This window comes from Falco rusticolus, chromosome 7 (genome assembly GCF_015220075.1).
Source record: "Falco rusticolus isolate bFalRus1 chromosome 7, bFalRus1.pri, whole genome shotgun sequence".
Taxonomy (NCBI): domain Eukaryota; kingdom Metazoa; phylum Chordata; class Aves; order Falconiformes; family Falconidae; genus Falco; species Falco rusticolus.
Window position 1 is genome coordinate 27,152,054 of NC_051193.1, and position 27,505 is coordinate 27,179,558.

General features: G+C 55.3%; 1 protein-coding gene across 1 annotated transcript; it reads left to right on the forward strand.

The window, feature by feature from the left end:
• The first annotated feature begins 1,756 nt into the window (after positions 1 to 1,756).
• On the forward strand, positions 1,757 to 5,825 carry ARF6 (ADP ribosylation factor 6). Its single transcript, XM_037395382.1, has 2 exons — positions 1,757 to 1,887; positions 1,968 to 5,825. The coding sequence occupies exon 2, from the start codon at positions 2,350 to 2,352 to the stop codon at positions 2,875 to 2,877; it is 528 nt and encodes a 175-aa protein (XP_037251279.1). The 5' UTR covers positions 1,757 to 1,887; positions 1,968 to 2,349; the 3' UTR covers positions 2,878 to 5,825.
• Positions 5,826 to 27,505: the final 21,680 nt, after the last annotated feature.

Genomic DNA, 27,505 nt, shown 5'->3' on the forward strand with positions numbered 1-27,505 from the left:
CACCCAGCTTCCCTGAAGGCTGACCCCAAAGTGACCACAGCACATTTTGGTGGGTTTGCATTCTGGGTGCTGCTTCCCACATCCATGCCATCAGCTCAGAAGCAACTACCAACACAGGTTTGCTTTCCCCTTGCCTTCCTCTGCGCATGCCTTGCCAGCAGGAACTGGGGGGGCAGCCCCATGCTCCGGCATACTGAAGGAGCAGCCCTGCACTGCTCGTGTGCGCTGGCCTCGCTGGCACCGCTCTGGGAGCGCAGGGTTGCGACATGTTGTGCGTGTGGAACTGGCCAAACGTGTGCCTGCCGGTGTGCAGAGGGCGCTGCTCTGTGTCAAGCAGGGCGTGCTGGGGCACTGCTCCCGGGGAAGGCAGGCCCGGACTGTGGCTGGGTAGGCGAACGCTGCATTTCCAAGTGGTTGGCCACAGCTGGAATTTCACTGATCTGGATTACAGGGAGTGACCCAAGACAAGAAGGGGCCATAAACCCAATGACACTACACATCACAGAAAGGTCTGGGTTTGAAGGGGGCTTTAAAGGCCATCTAGTCCTGCAGCAAGCAGGGACATCTTCAACTCCACCAGGTGGCTCAGAGCCCCGTCCAACCTGGCCCTGAATGTTTCCAGGGATGGCGCATCCATGACCTCTCTGGGCAACCTGCGTCCCAGCACCCTCTCCCTACATCCCCCCCAGTATCCTAAGATAGGGTTTAGTTTTACACAGGGAAGGCTCTTTCCGGAGGGTTCTGTGAGGGCCCACCCCAGCAGGTCACAGGCACAGTGGCAGGGCCACTCAGGTTACCTCCCCACCTGGGACCCAAGCGCAGCACGTAACTGCTGCCAGCTGCCCTGTGCCTTGTCACCACACTGCCCTGGGCTCGCTCAGGACCCAACACAGCACCCAGCCCACAGCAGCGCTGGGGCCAGGTGAAAGGGGCCTGCCTTGGTACAGCACAGCCGGCCGTGGGCGGCACCTCAGCGCCTTCCCGAGGCTGGCACCCTGCCACTGGGTTCCTTCTCCCATCGGGGCCTCTTCGCCCACCGAGGCGAGCAGGGAGCCGAGGCCTCGCAGCCCGGCTGGGTGTGCCACCTGCAGCGCTACCGCAGCCGGCCAGCTAGAGGCCACCCCGATGGACACGTTTATGCCAGCCCAGCTCCCGCACCGCGCCCCGAGGCACTGGGCCGTAAGCCCTCGGCGCCCCGCCAGCCCAGCCTTCCCCTCCTCGCTGGCCCCGCCACCCGGGCGCTGCTGGCCCTTTAAGACGCGCCCTGGGCGCCCTCCGCGCGCTCCTGCTGACGTGTGATCGCGTGGCGCCTCTCCCCACCGAGGCCCCGCCCCCTCGCCTGCCCGCACGCGCAGTGCCGCCCGCGGGAGCCGGGCCCCGCCCCGCCCCGCTGCCGCCGGCCCGCTCCGCGCAGGCGCGGCAGGGCGAGGCAAGCGGCTACCCCGCCCGGCGGGCGGGGTAGGTGGGGCTGGGGTGGCGCACGCGCACCGCGCCTCGCGGGCGGGCGGGAGGGACAGCCCCGCCCCTCCCCTCCCGCCAGGGAAGGAGCACGCGCGGCGGGGCGGGGTTCCGGCCGCCACGGCCCCCGCGCAGCCGCAGTTCGCGCCCGAGGCCGCGCGGGAAGCGGAGTGGCGCGCGCGCCCTGGGCGGAAGGGGGCGGGTCAGAGCGCGCCCCCCCCTCCCCGCGGCCGGCTGCGGCGGCGCATGCGCGGGGGCAGGGGCGGCGGGTGGCGCCGCGAGCGGCCCGGCGGGCGGGGCGGGGGCGCCGCGCGCAGGCGCCCTGGCGGCGGAGGGGAAGTGAGGCGGGCTCGCGCGGCGCCTTTTCCGGCGGTGCTGGCTGAGGGAGCGGCGCGCAGAGGAGCCGGCCGCGAGCCCGCCGGCCCTGAGGTAACTGCCGCCCGCTCCGCTCCCCTCCCCTCCCCGCTCGCCGCGCCGCCCTGTCTCACGCTCTCTCCGTCCCTTTGCAGGCAGGACGCGGAGCCGCCGCCCCTAAGCCGGCATCCATGAGCTGAGGCGCCGGCGCGGGAGCCAAGGCAGGAGCCGGGCGGAGCCGCCGCCTCGGGCCAGGCGGAGGAGCGGAGAGCGGCGCGGCCCCCCTTCCCGCAGCGCCTGGTCCGCACCGCCGCGCCAGGCCTCCCCTCGCCTCCCCCTCCCCCGCCCCGCTTCTTCCGCAGCCGCCCCATGCGCGGCCGGCGCTGAGCCCCGCCTGCCCTTGCCCTGACACCCCTGGGCCGGCCCCGCTCCGCTTCGGCCCCCGCCCCGCCCGGGCTGTTCGGGTGGGTCGGCGCTCGCCCTCCGCTCCCCCCACCCCCCACCCCGGAGGCGCCGGGCCCCTTGGATGCCGCCGAGATGGGCAAGGTGCTGTCCAAGATCTTCGGCAACAAGGAGATGCGGATCCTGATGCTGGGTCTGGACGCGGCTGGTAAAACCACCATCCTGTACAAACTGAAGCTGGGCCAGTCCGTCACCACCATCCCCACCGTGGGCTTCAACGTGGAGACGGTTACTTACAAAAACGTCAAGTTCAACGTGTGGGATGTCGGGGGCCAGGACAAGATCCGTCCCCTCTGGAGGCACTACTACACGGGCACGCAAGGGTTGATCTTTGTGGTGGACTGCGCCGATCGCGACCGCATCGACGAGGCCCGCCAGGAGCTCCACCGCATTATCAACGACAGGGAGATGCGGGACGCCATCATCCTCATCTTCGCCAACAAGCAGGACCTGCCTGATGCCATGAAACCCCATGAAATCCAGGAGAAACTGGGCCTGACCCGAATCAGGGATAGGAATTGGTATGTGCAGCCCTCCTGTGCTACTACAGGGGATGGACTCTATGAAGGGCTGACATGGTTAACATCCAATTATAAATCCTAATGAGAGAGTAACTATTTAGTCTACAAAGAATTAAAGAAAAAAAAAGTAACCGACATGGCTTTCCAGAAGAATGATTCTCTACTGAAAAGTAAAACAAAAGCATCCATAGGATTATCATCACCTTTCTCCAGTTACCACCCTTTCCTTCTGCACACTTGACTGGATTCCTGTTTTAACTCTTCTTGCTTGGCGTTAGGATGCTCTAATCTCCGAATGTGACATGAACACAAGCACTAGATGCTATGGCAGACTTCCAGCAAACAGGGGAAAGACACATTGTAGACTTGCTAAGTAACTTTCTCCCCCCCCTCCCCCCCCCCTTTGATAGCCCTTAAGGTGGTTTGATTATTTTGGGGGATGGTTGGGGGAGGGATACCATTTTCAATGTATGCTTTCTGGTTCTACTGTTTTGATTATATTATTTTTTTTCTTCTATCACTTGCTGTAGATTGCTACTTTTTTGCATTCATGCAGAATATGTTGATAGGTCTACTTCATCTAGTAAACTGAAAATTATTGCTTAAAATCAAACTGCAGTCTGTCTTTTTATATTAAGGACTTTTTTTAAAGTTCTGTTAATCTGTAACTAAATAGTGACTCTCAGTCTGTCTTCATATCTCAGACTAATAATGAAACAAATTCTTGCCTACAGTGGCAGATAGTGAGAATACCATTGTAACATGTTCAAAGTGCATATCAGGCATAATGTTAACTAGGTAATGTAAGAACTGCTTTGAAATGTCAGCTGTGAAGTTCTGAACCATACATCATGCATGAGAAGGGATGCAAATAAGTTCCCCATACTACATAACAACCATATAGCAAATAAGACATGAATGATGTAATAGTTCCAGGGTAGATACTGTTCAGTTTTCGTCTTGCATTGCAAACTTAAATGATGTTTAGCTGTGGTTTTTACTACCTGTGTCAGTCTCCGAATCAATGCAAGATAGGTTCCTTCCAGAAAATGCAGCAATAAGGTGTATGCATTGCAACAAGTTTTACTTTAAATCACAGGTGTTTAGGCAAAAATCTAGCACTGACTTGCCTGTCTTGTGAGCGAGACAAATTGTTTTCATCTCAAGGCAGTTGAAGACTTCTAAATCTTAAAAGGGTTTCTGATTCTTTCCAACAGGCATGTAGTGGAGAAGGAAATACTGGGGTGTGTTTTTCCCCCCATTTTGTAGACTTCCAAAGGGGCAAGTTCTGTGCTAAGCTTTAATTGAGCTCGGTAATTTCTGACACCTGAATAATAGCCATTTTGAGGAAATCACTTCTTGGTTCAGTTTTCCAGGACTCGACTGAACTCATGCAAGTAGTTGCAGTCCTTCACCATCTGTCTCGGTAGCCGGTTGTTGCTGTAGTCCTGTAGGAAGGAAGCTATGTTGGATGTCTGAAGCCCATTGAGTAACTACTAATGGGAGCGGGGAGGGGAGAGAGAGAGAGAGAGTATACGACAATGAATGTAAACTTCCATAATTAGTTCTTAAAGGGCAAGCAGCTCATTTGCCATATCACAGTCTGTACATGTGACTGGCAAAAAAAACCCCACCCAGGATAAGTATTAGTACAAAAACTCAATCAAGTATTAATGCTGGGTGCAAAAAATGTTAAAGCAGCTGGTTCTTATTCAGCCTTAAGGATTAACTTCAGATTTCCTCAAGGAGTTAAACTCAATTGGGGAATTCTAGGAATGTATGCTACAAAACCAGAAGAAAATGGCTTTTTTTTTTTTGGCTTTTTTTTTTTCCAAGGATATGGGTTTTACATGAAATTGGGGGCATTACACTACATTTTTGCAGTGTTGACTCTGCATGCTGAGTACATTGTATATGGAGCTCTTACCAAAGATGTATGGAAGATAAAAATACTGAATTAACTTCTGAAATTGAATTCTTTGGACCACTTAAAAGTTCCTTTAGAATATGGTTCCAAAAGACTTACCTTGATGTGGGTTGCAGATGGGACTGAATGGGTTCTTAAGCTAGAAGGTAGAGCATCAATTGACTATTAAGTCTTTGTAAGTTAAAGAAAGTCTGCAAAAGCTTAATGTAGAATAACTCCAATCTCAGCTCTAAAGAAGAGGAGGTGAGATTATTTTTTTTTTCACTCAAGGCTTTTTGCCATTGGAATATCATTGCTCTATTTTCTAGCTTTTTTTTTTTCTCCTGTTGATGTAATTTAACAAGTAGGTTGGTGGTATAAAGACTAAAAATACAAGAATAAGGTTACTGTTTTCTTCTGGAGCATAAATAAAATAGCCAAGCACAAAGTAAATGCCTAAACTGGAAAACTTGAAGCTCTGTTAATGGTTCTTGAACTTTCTTAAATCTATTCTCAGTCAACATGAAAACTTCAATAACTTCCATTTTTTGTCTAAGTTGATTTACTGTGTTTTCAAGTGCTGGGGCAGACTTCTTTGGTAGACTTTGCATTAAGTTGAATTCACAATTTTGTATTTCCTTAGTAACTTTGTTATTCTGTTTTTGTAGGTGAAAGGAAACTGATTATGCTTCTGAATTTTTTTATTGTCTTTTTTTGAGGGGGAGAAAAAGTTACTGAAACATGTGGCAGAGATGTCAAAAATAAATGGCCATTGCTACTGAACAAAATACAAAGGTTTCACTTTCAACATGTCCTTTATAGGTTGTAGCTGAACCTTACCACGAACTAGTGGCTCTCGGGCAGTAAACACAGCCTGTAGGATAAAGTGGCAATCTGTAAGAAATCCTATGATTTCAAAACTAATCTGGAGTTTAAGTGCATCAATTTGTGTTCATGTGAATTTATGGACTAAGTTTTGAATGGCGTTAATTGTGTCTGATCAGTGAATGAGTTTGTAGACTGTGATCTCCCTGACTAAAGTAAACAGGAATTTTGTGTTCTCAATATGGCTGTAGTGTTGGTAAAGAACTAATAAGCAGAAAATAAAGCAATTATACAGCGGAGCTCTCCTGGTATGTTACTTATATTTAATTATGAGAGAAACAGAAAGGGGCAATATGGTGCTGGAGTAGAGCATTCTGCCGATATAAAGAGGTCTCTGTTCTGTATCTTGCAGTTTTGAAAGCCCGTCTGTAATTCCTTTGAGACTTAGATTAGCGACTATTTTTATAAGTGGAAAGGATGATACTTCTTTAATACTCCCACTTGTAGTTCACAATCTTTAGCAAACTTTAGTGTCAAATTTATACTGCCTCGGTGCCAGCCCCACATAACTTGGGAAGGTGATCAGCTCCGTGCAAGGGCATGGAGGGACTGTGGCTTAGTGGGACAGCGCTGCGTTCCGTGGAAGAAATTACTTGGTCAGAAAGGGATGATGTTAGGCCAGCGTAGAAAACGCAGCAATGGACAAAAGGGTTGATGAGTGAATAGGGGTGCTTGTGGAGTGACAGATGTGGAGTTGGGACATCTTTGGTGCCTGAATAGGACGCGAGCGAGCTGATAAAAGGACTTGGGCAGGTGCAGTGGGGAACACATCGGGGGGCCGGGAGCCAAGCAGCAGGCTGGGGTGCGCGCAGTGGGCTATGGTTACTGCAACAGCTGCCGTCCTGCTGCCCCGAGGAAAGGCAGCGGTGTTACGGGAACCACCCACGGCTCCCAGCCTGGGGCTGGGCGGGCGGAGGGGACGGCGGAGGTCCTGAGGCAGCTCCCAGCACCCACAGCTGCAGGTGTGAGGCCAGGCACTGGCTGCTGGGAACTGTCTCCTTGTTGCAAAGCTTTTGGGAATCGTCAGGGAATATCACTCAGCCAGGGGGGAGTACCTGGGTGCAGGGGCGGTGGGCACACTGCAGCTCCCATCCTCCGCAAAGCCTTTTTCTGCCGGCTATTTAGGCTAGGCTCTGTCTACCTGGATGTCAGTTAAGGGTGTGGCTGTGTAAATGAACTTAACTCTGACTTTAATTAAACTACTTGGAGTTTGGAGACAAGGCTCCAGAAGAGTAAACTCATGTCTCTTTCATTGTAGTAGTAAGTAATTTTTCAAAATGTCAGCACTTATCGTTTTAGATCGGACCTTTGTTACAGCAGCAGTTAGTGTGACTCCCAAGAGCACCCTTCCTGAAGCGCGCTGTGACTCACGCTCCGGCAGGGCTCTTTTCCCCAGTCACAGGGCCGTGCTCCTTGTAGACAGGGTTCGGAAAAAATGTGCCTGCCACCCCTAATTGGAAATTAACCCTGCTAATAACGATAGTCCTCCCAAAGGAACGTCTGTTGGTTAAAAAAAAAATAAATTAGTTGCATCGTCAAAACAGCTGGCTGCAAGATCTGCGATAGCCAGTTGCTTCGCTGGTGGACCTGAGCATTATTTCTCTTGTGGCTGGGACCGCTGGGACCGCTGGCAGCGGAGAACTTGCTCTGGAGCCTGGAAACAGCCTCGGTGTGGGCACCGTGACTCACACTTCCCACTAACGCACGGCTGCGCTTTTTGTCTTGGATTTGTTTCTAGTATCTGTCCAGCCTGACGGGTTCGGTATGTGGAATCTGAAATCACCTTGGCTTTGGCGCTTTCTGGAAAAAAAAGAGCTTTCCCCTCGCCTCGTGGGGAAGCGTCAGCTTTCAAGGGCTGTTGGTGAGTGAGCGGCAGCTCTGCTCGCTAACTCTGTTCCTCTTTTGATGTCCTAAGCGCTGCTCCAGCCTGCGTTTCAGAACTGTGCCTAAGCACACCAAGATGCTTTCAGGACTTCAGGCCGAGGTGGATGACTTGCGCGCCGCCATCAATCTCGCTTTGAGAATTTGGAGCGTCATGAAGAACGGTGTAATTTTAGCCCTGCTGTCAGTTCTGGAGGGGTGAAGCGAGTGAGTCACAGCCCGTGGCGCTCGGCACCGAGGGACGCACCCCGACAAGCGCCGGGAGCTTGTGCGAAAGGCGGATTTTGGTAGGCGGTAAACTGGGTATGTGGTGTATTGTCCAGGAAGTCGCTCTTCTCTTGCTTAAGAACAGGTATCTCTGGCGTCCTTAAAAAAACATAGAGAGGAGAGGGGAAAAAAAAAAAAAAAAAGTCAAGATGTGAGTCATCTGCTGAGCTCTCCAGCCTCAGAGTCTTACAGCGGTTTAACAGGCTTGGGCCCTTGCTTCGCCTCGAGAGAAATTTTTCCCTTGCAGAGGATGCACTCCTCTGTTACTGGTTTCTTCAGTTGCATCTTCTAGGACAACATTAGTTAAAAAAAACCCCAAAACTTAATTGGGGTAATTGGGGTTTAATGGCTGTCTTGTGAGAGGTGGAAATTGATAATGCTTGAAAATTGATAACGCTGGGAAATTATATTTAAATATATATATATAAAAAAATAACACTTTATTTTCCTTAGGAGTATTCAGATGAACGCCACCTGGAGAAGATCCCGCCTGGCTCAGCGTAGGTACCCCTTGTGCCCAGCAGCCCTTCAGAGCTGGTGAACACTCACCCAGTGGTTACACAGAGGAGGAAGCCGAGGTGCAGGTAACAGGCAGAACTCCTGAGCTTATTTCTGCATCTGTGCCTAGCATGGATTCCTTGTCTGAAACATAGCGGGGGGAGCGCTGCCTGGGCCAGGTGCTGGCTTCGTCCCCAAGTTCCTTTCTGATGGAGTGGGATCGCAGGGGAGGTTTTCTCTCTCTTGGTTACAGGAGATGACAAGCTGTGGAAAGCTGCAGGAAGACACTGTGTTACATGCTGACGGTCTTGGCTCTTTTGTGGGAGTGCAGTTTTATTCATGGTTTTTTTTGGGGGGGAAGCAAAAGACCTCAAGACAGCTTACACAGCCCTCAGCCTCTGCAGTTAGAGTAGGACAGATGGGGGGGGGGGGGGGCTGGCAGACCTCAGCAGCTCGGGAAGCATTTTCCTCAGTTTAACTGGGACTACTTGAGGGGATGATCTTGCTCTTTGCATACCCGAGCTGCAGCAGTGCTCGTCCCCAAGCCTGCGAGCGTCCATCAGAGGAAGGTCCATTGCGGGGAAAGGTGCAGGCAGCCAGCCTCCAGCACCTGCCTGGATCGTTGCTGCTGGGGACAGAGAGGAGTGGAGGGAAAGCATCCAGGGCTGGCACCAGTGCCAAAATACCTCTGGCGTTCATTTGAAGCTGGTATTCGAAGAACAAACTCGTTACATGGGTTTGGAGGGCTGGGGCAAGGCTGCAAGGGGGAACTGACACTGGTGCTGGGTGCTGACAGCTTCTAACTTGGAAGTAACATTTGCTTGGCATACTTTCTCAGAAGGAGACTTTGCACTCTACGTGCATGGAACGTGGGATTGCATAGTCCTCGTGCTGTTAATATTTGCTATTTTTGCCCTGAGGAGCTTTCTACATTTTCCTTTTGAAAACAGGGGCTGTTGTGGAGCAGGCGCTAACCCCGTGGCTGTTAACTTCCTGCTGCCGCCCATCAGCGGACCGAGGTGCGCTCGTGCAGTTATCCCATTAGCTTAACATCTGCCAAAACGCCCTTTCCCCACAGGGGCTGGATTAGTCTGGAACTGACCCAGCTCCCCGGGAAGCTTTTCCTATCACGTACTTGTGGCTTTCAGTCCGCTGCCCTAACTGTAGCCAAACCCGGCTCCTGCGTCTCACCGTAGAGCAGGAAATTTCCGCAAGCAAAGCAGTGATTTGGCTCTACTTTTCCCTCCAAAGCAAGTCTAAGTCTTCAAATTGCACTGTGTTTAAATGTTCAAATTACATCCTATATATCATGTAGACACTTGTATTTTCAATCTAAAGGCTTGTTTCAGCTGCAATGACCTGTGCTGGACCGGTTTTCACAGCAGTACTGAAAAGAAAAGCATTTCAAGGGAGAGGTGAGGGGCAGCAGCAGGACAGACACCACCGGTGTGCTTGATTTCTTCTTGCTGCCCGACACAAAGGTTCAGGACAAAATTCCCCAGCACCTGCTGGCTGGAAGATGAGCCCAGCTCACCAAAGGCCAATGTGAAAGTCGCTGGCATCCAGTGCTGCGTTGTGGAAGGCGTTGAATTGCTGCCAATGAGCTGTCCCTGGATCTCGCCCTGGCTCATAACTTTGGACTAGTTTACGAATTCAAAGTCTTCTAGCCCTTGCCTCCAAGCACCTTGAGCATGTGGCACGTGTGAGCCAGGGTCACCGTCGGCCGGGCTGGGACACTGCTGCCTGGGCACTAGCGATGCTCCGGGGCTGGTCCTGCGGGGCTCTGGGGTTGCAAAGGCACCCTTCTGCCTCGGGCCTGCTCCTGGCCCTCTGTGGGGAGGGACGGGAATGTTTCAGACCAGGGTGGTGATATGTTATGCCTTAAGTAATGCCATCGGCAGCCTCGCAGCTGCAATCTCAGGATCTCAGCTCCCGCCTTACCTGTTGGGTTGATACCTAATGAAGAAATGATCTGCATTGTCCCCTTGATAGGAGGTTACACTCTCAAACACAGCACCAAAGCTTCCCAGCTTTTGTTTCCACTGTGGATCTTATTAATGATTTAATAACGGGGGAGGCATCTCCCTGTGAGGACGAGCTGCAGCTTTTTCACTTTGTTTGCGGTTGCCCATGGGTTTCCTTTACCCTCCAGGTCCCAGCCTGCCACCCTCACTCCAGCGCCACCCTTCCTTTTGCTCCCGGTTTTCAGCATCCCCCTAGCCCTGCGGTGCCGTGGCCGTGCCTTTAGGGAGAAGGGGCTCCACAGCTTCTCCCTTCCCTCTTCCAGGCTTTCCGGCAGCTCCTGCTCCCAGTCCTCCAGGAAACACTCAAAGTAGTGAAACTGGTTAATCACGTTGACACTGGAGGAGTGCTGGCATCCAAGTGGAATCTGTGGATTAACTCGTTCAGCCTGGTGTTTGCTAGCTTCTCAGCAGCCTGATGCATTATTCAGCAGCCAGGTTGCTTTTGGGCCTTCAGAAAAACTGGAGCTTCCCAACACTTGAGGGTTTTATGAACTGACGTTTCTCCTTCGAAGCTTGCAGCTTCCTCCTCTCTTGGACTGCTAATGAACGGCAGGCTGATTAAGGCCGAGACCCAGAATATTTTGTTGCTGGTTCCTGTAGTCTGGCGGGGAGGCTTGCGGCAAGCAGGCTTACTCCTGAGCTCCAACCCACCTCCCAGCCACCGCCTTCAAAAAAGAAGATGTTATTGAAGGCATTGGATCTGTGGATGTGTTTAACATCTGCCAACTCCCCAGCAGCCCCACGTTGCCAAAAATGCACGTCACGTCACCAAGGCAGGCTCCGGGACAGCCACGCCACAGCCGTGTGGGTACGGACCAGCCTGCTTCCAAACCTGCAGTTCAAGCCGGGGCGCTTGCGAATGACAGATAGGGAGGGTGAGGTGACTAATGAAGAATAAATATCCTGTTGCACCCTCGTTGTAGGCAACGATGTCTCAACACAGCAGTGTCAGATACGGGGAGGTGGAAGGGGGAGCACAGCTGGCTCCGTCATCCCTGGTTTTCTTTTGCCTCCAGGTGTAGGATAAAAAGGGGAAAGGCAGGAGCTGGGATGTTCCAGAGGAAAGCGGAGGATGGGGGCTGCATGGAGGGTGGCAGGGGCAGGAGAGTGACAAGTACCAGGCAGAGAAGCAGAGCAGTGCCTGGAGGAAGGCTCTTTCTTCCTCAAACACATTTTTTCCTGTTGGTTTCAATGGCAAAACCTGGACTGTGGTGTCCCGTCCCATCCGGTAGTGACACCTCTGAGTTTATGCCAGAGGAAGGTGTTTGTGGGGCCACAAAGTCTAAGACGGCAACTTTCCATCTTCTCTGATTTTTCAAGCTACTGCAGAGGAGCTGTTGCCAAAGCCTGCTCTCCATTTTAGAAACATAATTGAAATTATGCAAATGCTGGTGCGGCACCGGTGAGTGCCCGATGTGCCTAACGCCCCAGTGCGGCTCTGCGCCGATGTAAGGCTGCTTCAGCACCAAAGCCCTGCACCAGTCAGGGGGAGGCCGGGGGGCTCAGCCCTGCTCCGGCCACGGCTCCTGGTCCCGCCAGTGCCCACGCCGAGCAGCTGCTCCTGCTCCAACGATGCTCAGAGCAAAGCGCAGAGCTTGCTGCATTCATGCCAGAACACCCAGCGTGTGGAGCAGCGGCACCGTTGCTCGGCCCCCCGGTGTTGCCAAACGCTGCGGTGGTCGGGGCGCGGGGCTGCACTGGGGGCCGGGGTGGTGGGGCTCACACAGTGCTGGCCTGGCAGTGCTGCTGCGGGGGACCAAGGGTGGAAGCTGGAGCATTGAGGCTTGAAGGACCAGACTGAAACTTTCCCCGCGAGGCTGCTCTTTGCATTGCCACCCTGCTGCCCTCCAGGTACGCCACCCTGCCCCGATATGTGGGGCAGGGATGGTACCTGGAGCTGGTTACAGTTCAGACCTGGGATATGGTTCGGGCATTGCCCTGGTGACTTGGCCCCAGCAGGGAGCGAGCCCTGGCTGGGTGAGGGGCTCTTGCCCTTTGGCTGGGCAGCGCCGAAGCTGCGGTGGTGCTTTGCACCTCAGCCGCAGTGGTCAGCAGTGGGAGAGGTGGCTGATGAAGTCCAGGCTCATGGGAGAAGCTGGCTCGGTGGCAGCTTGATAGTGCTTTTGGAGCGGGATCCTGGGAGGGGCTGCTGATGCAAAGGCAGGCCCTCGCGGCGCTCAAAGTCCTTCTGCAAGAGACTTGCAAGAGGGAGGAGGTTTTTGCCAAAAGAAAAGCACTTCCCTCCCACACCCATCTAGGCCTTTACAACTGTGCGTCCCTCCATGGTTCCTCTTTTAGCACCAGGGCTCCTAAAAAAAAAAAAAAAGTGTTGACTGCAGCTTTTCAGGAGGCTGCAGTGTGCTTGTGTCAGTTAATGCACAGCTTTTCCCTGGGCTCCTTCCCACTGTGGTTCTTAGGCTGAATGCAATCTTTTCCGGTCTGATCGCATGGCCGAGGAATGTATGTGCATATGCAGTGTGTGTCTGGAGTAAGTTAAGTGCCAACAGAGAGGCTTTCATGAGCAGTGTAGAGGAAAAAATGATGCCCAAGTTGCTGCTTCCCCAGTTCCCTTTGGGTTTGGGATGTCAACCCGGCAGGCGAAGGGCTGCTCTGTCCCGACCTCAGCGTCGCTGCCTGCATCGCGGGTGTGCGGCAGCGATTTCTGCCTCTCCACGGTCAATAAAATCTTTGCCAACTGGAACAAAAATATTAAATCCAGTTGGCTTGCAAGGTAGTGCCGGCTAATAAATAAACTGGGTTGAAAAAAAGAAAACGCTGGGTGATCCAGCGTCACAAACAAGCATGTCATTCAGCGCTCCCTGCGAGACACTGCGGGAGGGTGCAGAGGGTGACGAGCGTAATTAAGAAAACAATTATTGCTAGATGTGAAGCTGCTTCCCAAAGACACCAGGAAATCCAGACTACAGCTGTACTGGCATTGCAAGTCCTGGCAAAGACTCTGTCCGTGCTGGAAGGGGGGTTGCATGTGGCACGTTTATTTGCTGGGTCCTAGTCCGTATTCTGGGAGAAGCATTCCAGGTGGGGAGTTCAGCATCCCCCAGCGGGTCCAAAACCCATCCCTCAGCTTGGGTGGGATCTGTGCTGCGTGCTCCCTCCCACCAAAATGTGGCTGGAAAATGCCAGCTGGGGCGGAGGAGCGGGAGGACCAGCAGCTCTTCCCCGCTGCCAGGGCTGGGTGATCCAGCACGAGCTCCCTGAGCATCTTTCCACGCCAGCTACTTTGTCAGCTTGGAGCTCTTGGAAAAAAGAACGGGATGATGTTTCTGTAGCAGAGCCAACATCTAACGCGCTCAACTTGGCTGCGGTCTGTGCGTGGGGCCGTGGTCAGGCACGGTGCTGGATGTAAAAATGCCTTTCCTTGTAGATCTAAATTAGATCTAAATCTAATTCTGCATGCTGAGGGTGAGCTCACCCACTCCCTGCTCCGCAAGGGCAGCGGTGAAACATCACACTTCTGGTGATGGCCACTGGAGCCTGGGACAGCAGCACCAGCATTACTTTTACTGAAAAGTGTGTTGGAGGGTCTCTGTGCATCCTCCAGCCAACCCAGTCCCTGCGGTGACAAATGAAACTGGGGAAGAGCGGCTGGGAAAACCGGTGGCAGGGCAGCCAAGTGGGGACATGGTGGGGGAACCACAACTCCTGCACCCGCTCCTGCCCATGGGCATCTGTCTGGGTTTTATATTCATATCTCCCAACCTAACGTCCTGCTGGCAACAACACGCAAGCATGAAAGCCGCTCAAATGCTGCTTTCTGCTGTTGCACGCTGTAAGTGAAAGCAAACAAACCCCAGTGACTGCTGCTAGCTTAAACTGCAAAGGTGTGTGTGGAGATATATATATAAATGTAGAAGTTTATCTCTACTGGTGTTCAATGGATCCCCAGCTAAAAGCATCCCCTTCTTGGGATGCTTAACCACTGCCGGTGTCTGCAGGGAAGCTGGGACTTACTCAGACCCCGGAGGAGGTGGGGACATGTGTGAGCTGGGACCACAGAGCCCGACCTGGTCCTGCACACATGTCCCAGACCTGAGCCTGGGGACGCCTGCTTGGACCCAGTCTTTTACTCTGGGGCAAAACCTTTGTGCTCAAGCCACAGCACCCCCTTTTTTGCTTAAGCTAAGGCCCCCTTATGCTGCTAGATGGCTGCTGGGGGGTCTCAGTAAGGAAAAAGGCCTCTGACGTGGCTCCTGGTGCTGCCTGGTGATTTTCTGGGCAGACACACCATCCTTGCTTGGTTTGCAGGAGACGGAGGGACTGGATCTGGGCGCTTCTGCCCTTTCTTTACATGATTGTGAAGCCCTGGGAGCAACCCCCCCATCTCAGCAGCCCTGTCTTCCTGGCACCAGCCCTCCTCTTCCCAAAATATCCCCTCCACAAAGCTCTCACAGCTCAAACTGTCCCAACAGCATTTGCAGGGCAGTGCCCGCAGGCCTTTCCACTGAATTATATATAATACTTGAGTTTGGGGTGGGTTTTTTGAGGGGCTTTTTTTTTGGAAGGAAATCTGTTGCCAAGCAATATAGCTGTGGCCCTGCTTTCTCCTCCCAAACCAAGACCTAAAACTGCGTGTACGCCTGCAAATATCTGACGTGTCTGAAGTGGGGTCACAGGAGGCTGGACCACAGGTAGTTGGCAGAATAGCGGCTAGTGGAATTGGGAGAAGGTTTCCCTTTCATTTTCCAGTGGCTGCAAAGTTGGAAGTGGAGGGTTGTTTGATCCCAGAGGCTGCAAGAGATATGGGGGATCCTGAGACAACGTAAAGGGGCCCACAGGGAGGGCAGCAGCGGGCTCTCCCCATGGTTTTACACCTGGTGTGTGTACAGTCTCCTAGACAGCATGTCATGTAAAAACATCGGGGTTTTCCCCCAAAAGAAGGGAATGCAATGCATGGAGCAGCCCCAGCCCCGAGCCATCTGTGGGGGTTAAAGTCAGAGAGCGAACACAGCACCTGCAATAGCCCCTCAGTGGTGCACATGGGTGCTGGCGGGTGTAGATTAACGAGAGGGTCAATATTGAGCCATATCCCGCACTTGGGAGGCTGGCAGAGCCCGTGGGCCTCCTTGGGAAAGCTCTGGTGGGAGCAACGGCACCAGCCCCGTGATTGACTTTGGCCCTGGTGCGACAAGCATCACCCACGCCCCAGCCCTGGGCAGGGGGATCCACAGTTTTGCTTCAGACACAGCCGGGTTGACACCCCAAACCCAACCGCAGGAAGGTTTCACCGAAGAGGGATACCAAGTTTTCACGATTTCTTTTTCCCAGCTGCTCAGCCTCGGAGGGAAGTCACACTGGCGTGCTTTCCTCATTAACTGCCGTCAGATTTTCCAGACAGAGCCTCAGTGTGCAGCGCTGTAAATTAGAGTGATTCTCCTTTCTCTGCTGAGGTTGCTTAAGGAGCTTTGATTTAATGGGGTGTCAGAAAGCCCCCATTTCCCACCCCCAGCCTGCAGAGGCACTGGGATGCCCCCACTGCCACCCGTGTCCCTCCCTACATCTTTTCTCTCTCTAACGTTTTTTATATGTAACATGCAGCTAAAACGAAAGCAAGGTCGGCCGTGCCGGTAGCGCCTGCAGGGTGCAGTTCTGCAACCTCCCCCCCGGCTGCAGTTCGGGGCAGAAAGGTATTTAGCCCAGGAGCAAACCCCAATTTCGGCACAAGGATCGGCCAGTGCTGCCGGGGTTTGCACCAGTCCGGGTGTGTGAATGAAGGCAAGCTGTGATTTGCATCACCAGATCACAAGTTGCTTTTAAAGGATGTGACCTAATTAAGTTTCAGCTCTTTTCAATACGATTTTCATACTCACATGCTTTTTGTGACCTGTGCAACCAGCTGTCCCAGCAGGGATGTTTCAGGCTTGGAAATCGAAGACGAGAAAACATTTAAATTCCCCCGCCAGGAGCAGCAGTGAAGGCAAACTCCGGGGTCTCTCCAAAGCCCCTCTCTGCTCCCAAATTTCACTTCCCACCGTGAAGCTGATGGGCTCATGGGGCTCTCCCCATCCCTGCAAAAAAAGGGGGCGTGTGTGTCTGCAAAGGCTCATCCAGAGATGGGCTCTGTGGGTAAGGGCTCCCAGTGCTGGCAGCTAGTGCTTTTCTTCCCCAAACCAGCTGATTTGTGCAGGAGAAGTTTGTTTCACAATAGGGATGTTTTATTATTATTAATTATTATTCCACTCTTTTTGGTGCTTGGGGCCAAAAAAGGGGGGTTCTTGCTGCACCGTGCTCCCTCCACCCAAAATACCACCCCGACCTTCACCATCGGCCCAGCGATGGGCTGGGTCCAAAGCTGGTCAACCAGAGGCTGCGAGAGCTGTAAAAATAAATCACCCCGGTGGCTGCGGCGGTGTGTGACGGATTGCAAACTGGAGCAAGTGTTTTCCATCCCAGTTCCCGCTGCTTGTGGTGCGAGGGGGCCCAGGGTCTCCCACCCCTCTTCCCAGCATGCCTTAAATCCAGCTGTTCAGCTGTTCAGCTGGATTTAGGACATGCTGTGAAGAGGGGTGGGAGAAGCTGGGGTGAACCAGGTCACCCCCTGGACCAAGTGTCCTTCCCAGGACTCAGTGGTGGGACACCTCCAGCCAAGATGGGTCCCATCAGACCCCACTACCAGGGCTCCTAAGCACGAGGCAAAGCCAACCATCCGTTGCAACCAGACCTCCCCAGGAGTCTTTTAAACCCCAGTAAATATTGCTTTGAGTCTTAATTTTCCCCACAGGGATGTCTGGAGAGGGCACGTTCACTGGTGAGAGTAATGGATGTCCCCGAGGAGGGCATCCCGGGTGGCTTTTTGGCTGGATGAGCAGAATACCCTGCGTTTCCCTGTTGCTATGGCAAGGGTGAGAGCCGGGATTTTTGTGCATGGGCTGGTAAATCAAGCCTGTTCTGCACGGCTGATCTGCCCTCATATTAAGGGCATTCTTCACTTCCCCTCACAATTAGCATAAAGAAAAAATTAACTCCTGCACAGTGGACACCGGCCACCACTTTCTGCAGTGTAAAACCCTGCCGCTCCCCTGCGTTTTGGTAAGGTCAAAAACCTGTTGACCAAAGACGTTTGTCAGGCTGAAGGCAGCCCTCATGCTGATGCCCAGCGCGCACCGACCAGAGCCACATGTCACAGCCCAGTCCCTATGGGAGTGCCCAGTTTTGCTCTGGGTGAATCACACTCTTGGCTTTGCCAAACCCCACTGACGCCGGGTTTCAGTTGCAAACTGGGGATCTGGGTGTAAAGGGAGATTCTCTGAAGCTTCCTGGCCACCCTTGGGTGCCTCTGTCTCCCCCTCTGCCCACGGCTCCTGGGCTGTGCCGGCCACGGGGCAATGCCATGCCGTGGAGGTTGCTTTGCTGAGCACCCAGAGCAAACCGGCGGCAGGTACGAAGGACAATTCTGCTTCCCCCGGACCCTCTCTGCCACTCGTCCTCCTTTTCCTCACGGCTGACGCCAGCTGGGAGCGGTGCCCGCCCCAGCGGCTGCGCCCATAATCCCCGCCATGAGGTGCGGCAGGTATTACCTGTTCCCAGACTGCTCAAACTTGCCCTGGGTGGCTCGGGCAGTCCTGAGCAGCTCCCCAACTCCCCCAGGCCCCCCCAGATGAATGTGGGTCTTGTATGGCCAGCGCGCCGGCTGCCGCTTCTCCTGCTGGCGGCAGCTTTGTCACCCCAGGCAGTGGGGTGGTGACAGCAGGGACAAGCCATCCTCTCCCTCCAGCCTCCCAAAATAAATACTTGAGGACCTTCCTGGTGGTAAAAGGCAGTGGTGTCCTGCGGGGATAAGGGGTGACTGGTGACACAGTCTGACCTGGCTCCCACAGCACTGCTGAGTCCCCAGGATTTGTCCCTGGGATTCCCCATCACCGCCACGACGCGCTGAATTTGCCTGACGGATGCTTCATTTCAGGGGATGCTCTGGGTGGCCCCGGCCAGCCCCTGAGCTGGGAGGTGACGCGGTGACTTCCAGCTGCTGTACTACATCGCTTTCTCAGCTCCACCGGCTTCTCCTGATTTTCAGTTTTCTGGAGGAGTGGCCGTGCTCCAGCCAGTTTATCAGCTCCCGGCAGACCCGGAGCAGAGCCAGTGTCCTCCCCGAGCCCGGCATCACCCAAAATCCCAACTGCCAGCACTGCCATGCTCCTGCTGAGGGATGCACCCTGGGTGGTGGCATGGGCAGATGCCCATCATTTTCCCCCTCCACAGCAAATCCCAAAAGGGTCTCGAGCCCCCCACGCCATGGCTCAGGGCATTGCTTTCCTCAGGCGAGTTTATCTCGTCCAGCACCAGTCACGGAGCAACCCGCCGCCTTGCTTAAGAGGAAACGAAACAGCCACCGTTAATGACAAGTGGCCGCGTGCAGCCCCCTCCCTTCGGCACAGCCCTGCGGGGGCTTATCCATGCCACACACCAAAAACCGCAGCAGCTACTTAGTTCGAAGGTGGGGTTTTTTTGGTTATTTTAACACTAATTAGGTGTTTGGGCCAACTCTGGGTGCGGGTTGCTGTGTGCTCCCTGCCCCCCGGGTTGGGTTGTCCTGAGAGGTTCCCTGCAAGCTTGGCAGCACGATGGCCAATGTCCAGAAGATTTGGGGAGCTCATTTCTCACTCATTTCCATGGAAATGAGGCATTTCACTCCTCTGGCAGAGTGGGAGCACCATGGCAGGACAGGGGTGGGAGGACCCCGCCCCTCGTGATGCTCCTCTCCCCACCTGGGGCTGGAGCTAGCACCCATAGTCCTTTCATGGGGCATTTTTGATGTTTCCCCCTCGCTGGGAACCTCCGAGCTGCTCTTTATCAGCAAAAAGCACAGCCCCATCCTGAGAGCTGCTCACCCCTCTGCCTCGCCGCAGGGTCCCCATTTGCTTTAGAGACCCCTGGACCCAGGAGGGGCAGGATCTGACCCTGCAGGTACAGTCAATACCAGCAGCTAAACAGGCTCAAAAAGGGCTGCCTGTAGGACTGCAGGACATCACCAGGAAAGGATGACTCCATCGTTTGCTAGCAGCTGTTGGGTGGGTTTCAGTAGCTGCTGATCCGTTTGGGGAGTGCATGGCGGGGGGACACAGCCCCTTCCCATCACATGGCGGTGGGCAGAGTAGCCTCCTTCATGCAGAGGTGCCCAGAGCATCCTTCATCCCCGGCACTGCACCTTCAGCCCAAGCAGAGCCCAGAGGTTTGTCCATGGAGGGGGTGAACCTCGCAGCCCCCCTACACCCATCCCCGAGGGCCACCCGTGGTGCTGCAACAAGCGATTACACTGACCATCCCAACCACAACATCCAACCCTGTCCATCAGCCCCCACCAATAATCCCCCCTGACAAAAGACCCCGAGGGCAGCTCCCGCCCCTGCCAGTAATTCCTCCCCTGCGCCCTAATCCCCCTGCCCTTCTGTCGCAGCAGCGGCCAAATCCAATTAACTGTGCAACGATCGCACTCCACACTCCACCCTGCCGGTCCGGCGGGGGCTCAAACAGAGCTGGCAACGTGTCTGTGGCACATGGGGACCCTCAGCGAGGTCCCTTGGGGACGGGGGCTGTGGGGTGGCACTGCCGGGGCTGGAGAGGAGCCATCCTTGCCCTTTAGTGGGGTTTATTCCCCCCAAAAAGGACCTTTGATAGCCAGGAGGTGCGTGTGGCATGGCATAGCCCCTGGTGTGAGGGAGGGGAGGTGGTGTAGGACTCATGGCTGTCACTCTGCTCAGGGTGACTCTTTTGTCCCATTTACCCAGTTGGCTTGGCCGCAGCATTGGCTTCCGAGGTGCCATGGCATACAGCAGTGGTACGGCAGCCATCACGCCCACACGGGTCTGACTCAGCCTCCAAGACCCGACAGCCACTTGCACAGGGTTCGCCATGAGCCCCCACGCTCCGTTTCACATATCTGGTTGCAGAGGAAGATGCTCTGCTCCTCCTCTGGCCTGGCAGGGGGGGCGGGAAGGATGCTCTCCCACCCAGCCACCCTCCTAAGGCTGCCGATGACTTTTCCCACGATCCGATTTGCAAAACCAAAAGACTTGGGGCGGAGGTACCACAAATGCAGGACGGCCCTGACAAACCCCTGCCAGGAACAGGCTGCAGTCAAATAAACAGCCCAAATGTTTGTACTTGCAGCCTTTGCCGGGGCAGTGACGTGGATGAACTCGTGCTGCAAGATCGGGATGTGAAATCAGATATTTTGGGGGATGGCTGAAGCTCCCGGGACAGAAAGGAGGAGCGGTGCAAGGGGAACTGGAAGACACAGAGGGCAACGCTGCACAGGGAAGGGGGTTTGGTGAGGACCACCGGGGACATGCCACAGGGGAGATGCTGCCTTTCAGGGCATAGACGGGGGAAAAGGTGCATGATGGTTGGCCCTAGGCGGCTGCAGAAGTACCAGGCAGCACCTTAAATCAAGTGGATAAATGTGTGGAGGTGGAGGCTGAGTCCAAGGGGACGAGGGTTGACCTGGCCAGGGGACGGCCGAGGGCGGTGCATTGGCCATCGGCAGCTGCTGTAAGACCTGAGCTAATGTTTAGCTTTGGACTTTGCCAAGTTGTCCAAGGGGTGAAGGAGGACGAGGGTGGGAGAGATCCAGGTGGGGCGGACGGTGGTTGCGAGCTGAGGCCGGGGCTTGGCCCACACGGCCATGGCACCTGCCTGAGCTCTGGCTCAGATGGGGTGTGATTTCTGGGTGTAATTCCTACTGGTTTGGTCCCGGTTCAGCAGGAGGACATTTGCTGACAAGGCCTTGCTGAGCTCCCGTTTAGCTCAGCTCTTCATATAATGCTCAGCCCTTCCCGATTTATTTTATTCTCAGCACGCCAGGCTGCAGAGGGGCATTTGCAAGGGCTGACTAAGGGGACATCACTGTGGAAAGGACGAGGAGCCTTGGTGGCATCGCTGACAAGGCTGCAGAAGCAGCCCCGGCACTTGCACAGGGCTGAGCGTGTCCCGCTAGCCTGGATAACCTGCCCTGGGAGGCACCTCGTCTCTATTTAAACCCCCCTCTCCTGGGATGGTATTAAGGACGTGTCTATTAAATTGCTCTGTGTCACTCCGGCACGGCTTGTCCCTGTCACCACCCACGCTCCCCAGGCAGCTCTCGTTTGACCATGGCCACGTGTTTCCTTTCCATCCCCATCACCTTTACCCTGCAGCATCCCAGAGCTTTATGTTTTGAGTTTTGCCTCGCCGGGCAATTTTGCATAGCAACATTTTTCCAATCCCAAATTATTCTAATGACACCAGCGAAGAGCTAAAAATAGGAGAAAGGCTTTTTCTGCCTCTCCCCCACCATCCGCTGCTGGGAGCATGGGGACGGCACTGGCAGCGGGAGCCTCCGAGGTGTTTGCGGGGAGCGTTTGGAGAGTATCACACCTCCCCTTTCCCAGCCGTGGATCTTTAAATATCTGGCCCAAATCCACACGAGCTTGTAGCTGTTTAACTCTTTGCATTCAAATCAAAAGGAAATTGGGCACCTAAAAGGGCTGGACAAGGACATGGGGCAGTGGGTGCGACACCACCCTGGGGAGCTCTTGCGTGGGCCAGGGCAGGAGGCACTGAACTGCAGGAGGGACCCCCGTGGTGTGGGCTGCAGGGACGCGGCGGCGGGGTCCTCCTGGCTCCCCAGGGGACCTCCCAGCTCCCACAGGGCTCATGGCACCCTCCTGCCCACTTGGCTTCCTCTTGCGCCAGGGCCCTTGGAAGGCTCTGGGCCCTGTGTGCAGTGGGAAAGGCTGTGAGCCAAGGTGGGAAGCAACCCCCGCACCCATGCCGCTCTCCCCAAAATGATGCACATCCCAAAAAAGTGATGAACTCCTCCAAAGAAGTGATGCACTGCCCCAAAATCAGCCACGCTGAATTTGGTACCTGAACATGCCTGGCACGGTGAAGCAGCAGCGGGGGGACACCTGAGCTGTGCTCGCTGCCATGGATGTCACCACGAGCAGGGTTTTGGAAGCACAGAAAGGGGATGGAGGTGGCGGCAGCCCCAGAGCATGGGTGTGTAGGGACATGCTGCTTCCCCAAACTTGGCTTTTGGGAGCTGCTTCCTCCTTGCCGCACACCCGGCTGCCGGCTTTACCCCTGCCTGATGGTGCCTTGCTCCTGAGCTCGTATCCTGCCCCAGGTTGGGAGCGGTGGATGAGCCAGCACCAACAGGAGATAGAGCCCAAAGCCCCTCCAGGACCCCCCACCAGGCACAGCAGTGGTGATTTTCCCTTCAGGATGATGCTCAGCACAGCACGTGTTGGGTTGTTTCACTGTTTTATTTTCATTTAAGGCATCTTACGGGACCCCATGCTCACTGAAGGTGGCCGGAGCTTGGGAATCCACAGGGACACATGGACAACACGCCGCCACACGGCCTCACCAGCCCTCAGAAGCCACCACACCTCAGCTGGGTTGAGCTCACGCTGCCAGCCTGTGCAGGGGGAGCAAAACGTGCGCTGCTACCCAAGCACGAGCAGAAAACCATCACCAACAACTTCATCCATGGCTTCAGACCGGATTCCCAGAGGATGCGCTGGGTATGAGTCCGTGCATCACCCTGGGCATGAAAACTGGTCCCAGCATGCAGGCAAGGGTGCCTATGGCGAGCCGGGGAGCAGCCAGCCAGCCTGGCATCATATCCATCCCCATTAGGGACACAATGGCATTTTTTTTTTCCCCTTGGGGCAGCACAGGTCCTAACCAGAGGCAAATTAATGCCCTGCACCCAGGCCCTTGGGCCAGGATTCTGCTCAAGTGGAGCTGGAGGAGGGCCGGGCTCCAGCGGGTGGTCGGAGCAGGAGGAGAAGCTGTGGCTGCAGAAGGGAACAGAAAGGCCAGCGAGCCGGGAGGTGACGGCTGCCCTGCCACACGCCGGGGATTACACTGGGGTGCAGCAGCTCGGCCCGGCCGCGAGACGGATGAGTCAGAGGTTTCAGGCACAATGGGAAGCGCGGGCTCAGCAGGGACTGGGACGTGTCGGGATGGGGACGTGTCGGGATGGGGCCTCAAGGTCGCTGAGCGCTGCATCACCATGAGCGAAACCTCTGGGGCAGGGCACGGAAGAAGGCTTTTGCCCGCCTGGTCCTGGCGAGAGGAAGGAAACGGGTGAACTCGTGGCAGTGCGTGTGAAGAGGCCACGCTATGCGTCCTGCCGCCAGCCGGACCAGCCACCAGCATGGGGCTGCTTGCGCTTCCCAGCAGGCGCTGGCAGGGTACCAGGGACCACATCCCAGCTCGGCAAGAGCTGTCTCCAGCCCGGCTGCTTCCCCAAGGCGTCCCCACCTCTCTCCCGCCTACTGCCGTCTTCTCCCTTATGCAGTCTTTTCCTTTTTACAAAAAAAAAAAAAAAGAAAAAAAGCAAACCCATAAGTGCAAAAGGACTAAAAAAATAACGAAGCCGCCAAAGCTGCATTGCCACTCGTTCTGAGTCACCCCGACAAGCCCTTGGCTCCCCCCACAGCTTGCGAAGGCAGAAATACTTGGCACACGCTAATTACAAGCATGAAGACAGAGGTGCTGCTTGTGGGCCACGCCGCCTCAGGCACACGGGCCTCACAGCTTGCAGCAACAGGAGAAACCTCCCACGGCAAACCTGGGGTGGACTAAGCCATCATTCCCAAAGGGCAGCAGGAACCATCCTCCAGAAACATCTCCAAAGGCCAAAAAAACATTTGCCGGAGTTGCAGCCACCGCTTTCTCTGCTCATCAGCACCTTCCTTCCCCTTCCCACAGGCCGGGGGCTGGGAAAAGGAGATCCTCAGAAGGGGCCGCTGAACTTGGATGCCAGCATGGACCACACAGCCCATCGCCCTACCGAGGTGTCACTCCCCAGCACTGGGAGCACCCAAACACTTGCACCCACGCCTGCAGCTGCCCACCACCGTAGGAGCAGGCACTTGCTGGCCTCTTTGTTGCAAAACCCTCACCATTCTCTCACAGCAGAAAATAAAACTTTTCTTGTTTCACGGTGTGAAAGAAGACAGCTGCTGGGCCACGAGCTGGAGGTCCCGCGGCTTCCCCGCCCCTGGGGGGACAGGAGGCATGGCCGTGGCTGTGAGCCCTTGGCAGGTTTGGACCTACGCCATTTCAGGAGGCGAAGGCTGTGATCCCTCTCCCTGCATCCCACATGCTGGCAGCCACAGAAAATTAAACCCTCCCCTCCCGCCTGCCCGTGGGACCGTGCCCGCAGCACGCGCCGGGCCCAGCGGCCACATTGGCTCAGCTCAGCAGCCACAGCCACCGAGGAGCATCCCCATCCCACCCAGCACGCCCAGGCCAGGCTGGCAGAACACGGGCCATTTGGAATGCCACTAACGAGGCCGGGGGTTGCTATCTGCATCCTCCCCACCGGCATCACGGTCACCCACCAGTGCCACGGCTGCCAGTCACCGGGGAGCCTTGCCCAGCCCTTTTGCAGAAAATAGACAAAGTTGATACAGTTTTGAGTTGGTTTCTTTTGTTGTTTTGTTGGTTTTTTTTTTTCCAGGGAGGGCATGGGCAAACGGGGATGCCATGCTCATCTCCTGCAGCCGGGCACAGCCAACCCCTCGGGGATCTACAAGGTGGGAGGCAAGTGCAGTTGAGGATGGGAGCCCCGTACAGAATCTCCCATTGCCAAGCGGGCAAGCGATGGCCTTGCTCTGCCGTTTGCTGCAGTGCCTCAGCCTCTGAGGCTCAGGAAATGGCACAACGGCAGCATCAGCCACAGGCTCAGGCGCAGCTGCTCCCTCAAAATGAACCAGGGACACAGTTTACCTGAGCCATTTGCCTGTTTACCGAGGGCTGGCTGCAGTTTGTGGGAGCAGGAGCAGATCCACCGTAATAAAAAGCCTTTTCTAACATTCTCTCTTAATGCTGCCAGGAAGAAGTATCATTTTCTAAGAGGAAAATCCATTTGTCTAGGATTACGTGCCACAGAAAATGATTATACAGCTGCAGAGGACAGACTTTCCCAAGCGAAGCCACCAGCCCCATGGGATGCGTGGGTGCAGGTCCTGGCCCCACACAGTCCTGGGGGCTTAGCAGCAGCACCAGGGGACAGGGGGGAACTGCTGGCAGATGGCCAGATCTGGACCCTGGCACACTCTGTGACAGCTGCACTCTCCTCTGCCTAGGAAAGGAAAAAAATAATCAGAGAGCATCAGAGGGTGAATCTCCTGAGGTCCCACAGGTTTCCGAGTTGTGTCATGACTACTATTGTGACAAGAAGCCACCAGCGATTTATGAGGCTGGTGCTGAGCTGGCATCAAACCCCGTGCTCCATCCCCGACTGCACTGTCAATCTAAGCGGAAGCGAAAAGCTCCATCGGCTATCACAGCAAAGGGTAAGCGGCCTGGCAAAGCCCCAGCAGGACCACAGGACGATGGCACTGCCATCGGCATGGCTGAGACACAGGTGCTACCAGAGGGACTGGGCAGGAACGAGCCACCTGCCAAGGCTGCAGCCAGACCCAAGCGCGAGGCAGTGCCATCCCGGCACACAAGTATTGTTGCTCCCATGTGGAAGTCACCTGGAGCCTCTGCACCTGCCACCCACACAGCACACTTTCCGTCGTTCCAGTTGGTGTTCAAATTACTCCTGAAAGTGTTCCATTCTTTAAGCACGATGTTCGGCAAACGCGCTGGTGCCCCAAACATCTCTGCCTGTAACCGGCGGCACTAACCCGGCTCCCACAGCTGCGCGGCAGGGAGGCCTGCTGCTCTCTCTTGCGAGGCTGTGATCACATTTTGCCACGATGATGCAGAGGATGGGCACCCAGCTCAGACGCTGCGGCTTCAGCGCTGCTGGCTCCTACAGCAGCCAGCTCGGAGGCGGCTGTGCACCTGCTGGGGCCAAGGGAGGGATGACCTCTCATGTGGGGAGCACGGGGGCACGCTGGGCTGGCCCGGCAGGGACAGCTGCTGTGACTCAGGAGCGCCTGCGGTGCCCCAGAGGCCGGGCAGAGCCCCCACCACACCCGCAAAGCTGCGCGCAGGCACTGTCGAGCACCGCAGCTGAACCTCGCCAAAGGGACCCCACGTTCAGGGCAGCGGCACCCACACACGCTGTCCCCAAGGGGACAGGGCCGGGACAAAAAGCCAGTGGGATGGGAGAGGCCGGAAAGAAGCAGGACCAGTGTCTCCCTTGCACCCCGTTTTCCGAGGGCCCCATGCCCGCTCCTGTTAAGAGCGGTAACCCCCCAGCCACCGCAGAGCTCAGCCCCGGCAGGATCCCGATCTCCTTTCCAAAAGCACTTTCTCCCCCACCCCACCCCCCCCACCAAAAAAGCGGCTGTTTCATCTGGTGGCTCCAGGGACAAGACGCAGAGCAGCCGTGCACGTGACCCCCTCTCCCCACTGCCCTGGTTAGCAGCGGTTTCCTCTTCAGAGACCGATCAGCGGCAGCTGAAGTGGTTGGGTTTTACACGACCCCTCGCAGGGGGTGCAGCCGGTGACGGGGAGATGGCGCAGGGAGGGTAACAGCACCCAGCCCCCCGCCCCAAGGTCCCTCTTGCTTGATGACTGTTCACAATTTGAGCATTACAAGCATAAAGCACAGAGGAGCAGCCAGTGGGTGCACACGGAGAAGAGAAAAGCATGACTTCCTCCCTTTTTTCTTCTCAACAAGAGATCTGATGCCGCATACAAAAGGAAGTGCTGAAATCACATGCCCCATAGATAAAATACAATTATTCTGTCAGCACCAAACCCCTGGGAAACGCTGCTCCTCCCCTTGCACCGCCACCAGCTACCCTCAGCACCTGGCCCCAAGCAGGATGCTGACCTGCCCCGGTGGGACACCAGCCCCTTCGTGCTCTGGCACATCATCCCCACCATGGCTGGGATTTCGGCACGGCTCCAAGTTGAGCAGCTCTCCCCTCTTGGGGTTGTGCAGTCAGCAAAGAGGCTGTGCTTGCAGGGAGATGCTACCAGAATACAGCACAGCTCTCGCACTGTCCTTACAGCGCACCTTCAGATAACTTCTGCAACCAGAGTTTCCACCCAGGAAGCCATGCTGGCATAAACATGCCAGTAAATATCTTCCTGCAGGCCACTGGTTAATTAAGGAGCTCTTTTCATAACAACTTAACAAATAATGCGTGTGGTTACGACAAATTACTTTCTCGCTTTGCCGTGCATTCACTAATCATCGCTGTTGTGCTCTGCAAGCCAGGAGAGTGTTTTGTGAAGTGTGAAGTTCGCAAGGAATGCTCTTACTGCAGATAAAGGGAGGCCAAGCTCAGGGCAGGTACAGAAAGCACCTGGGTGCCTGCGGACAAAGCTCC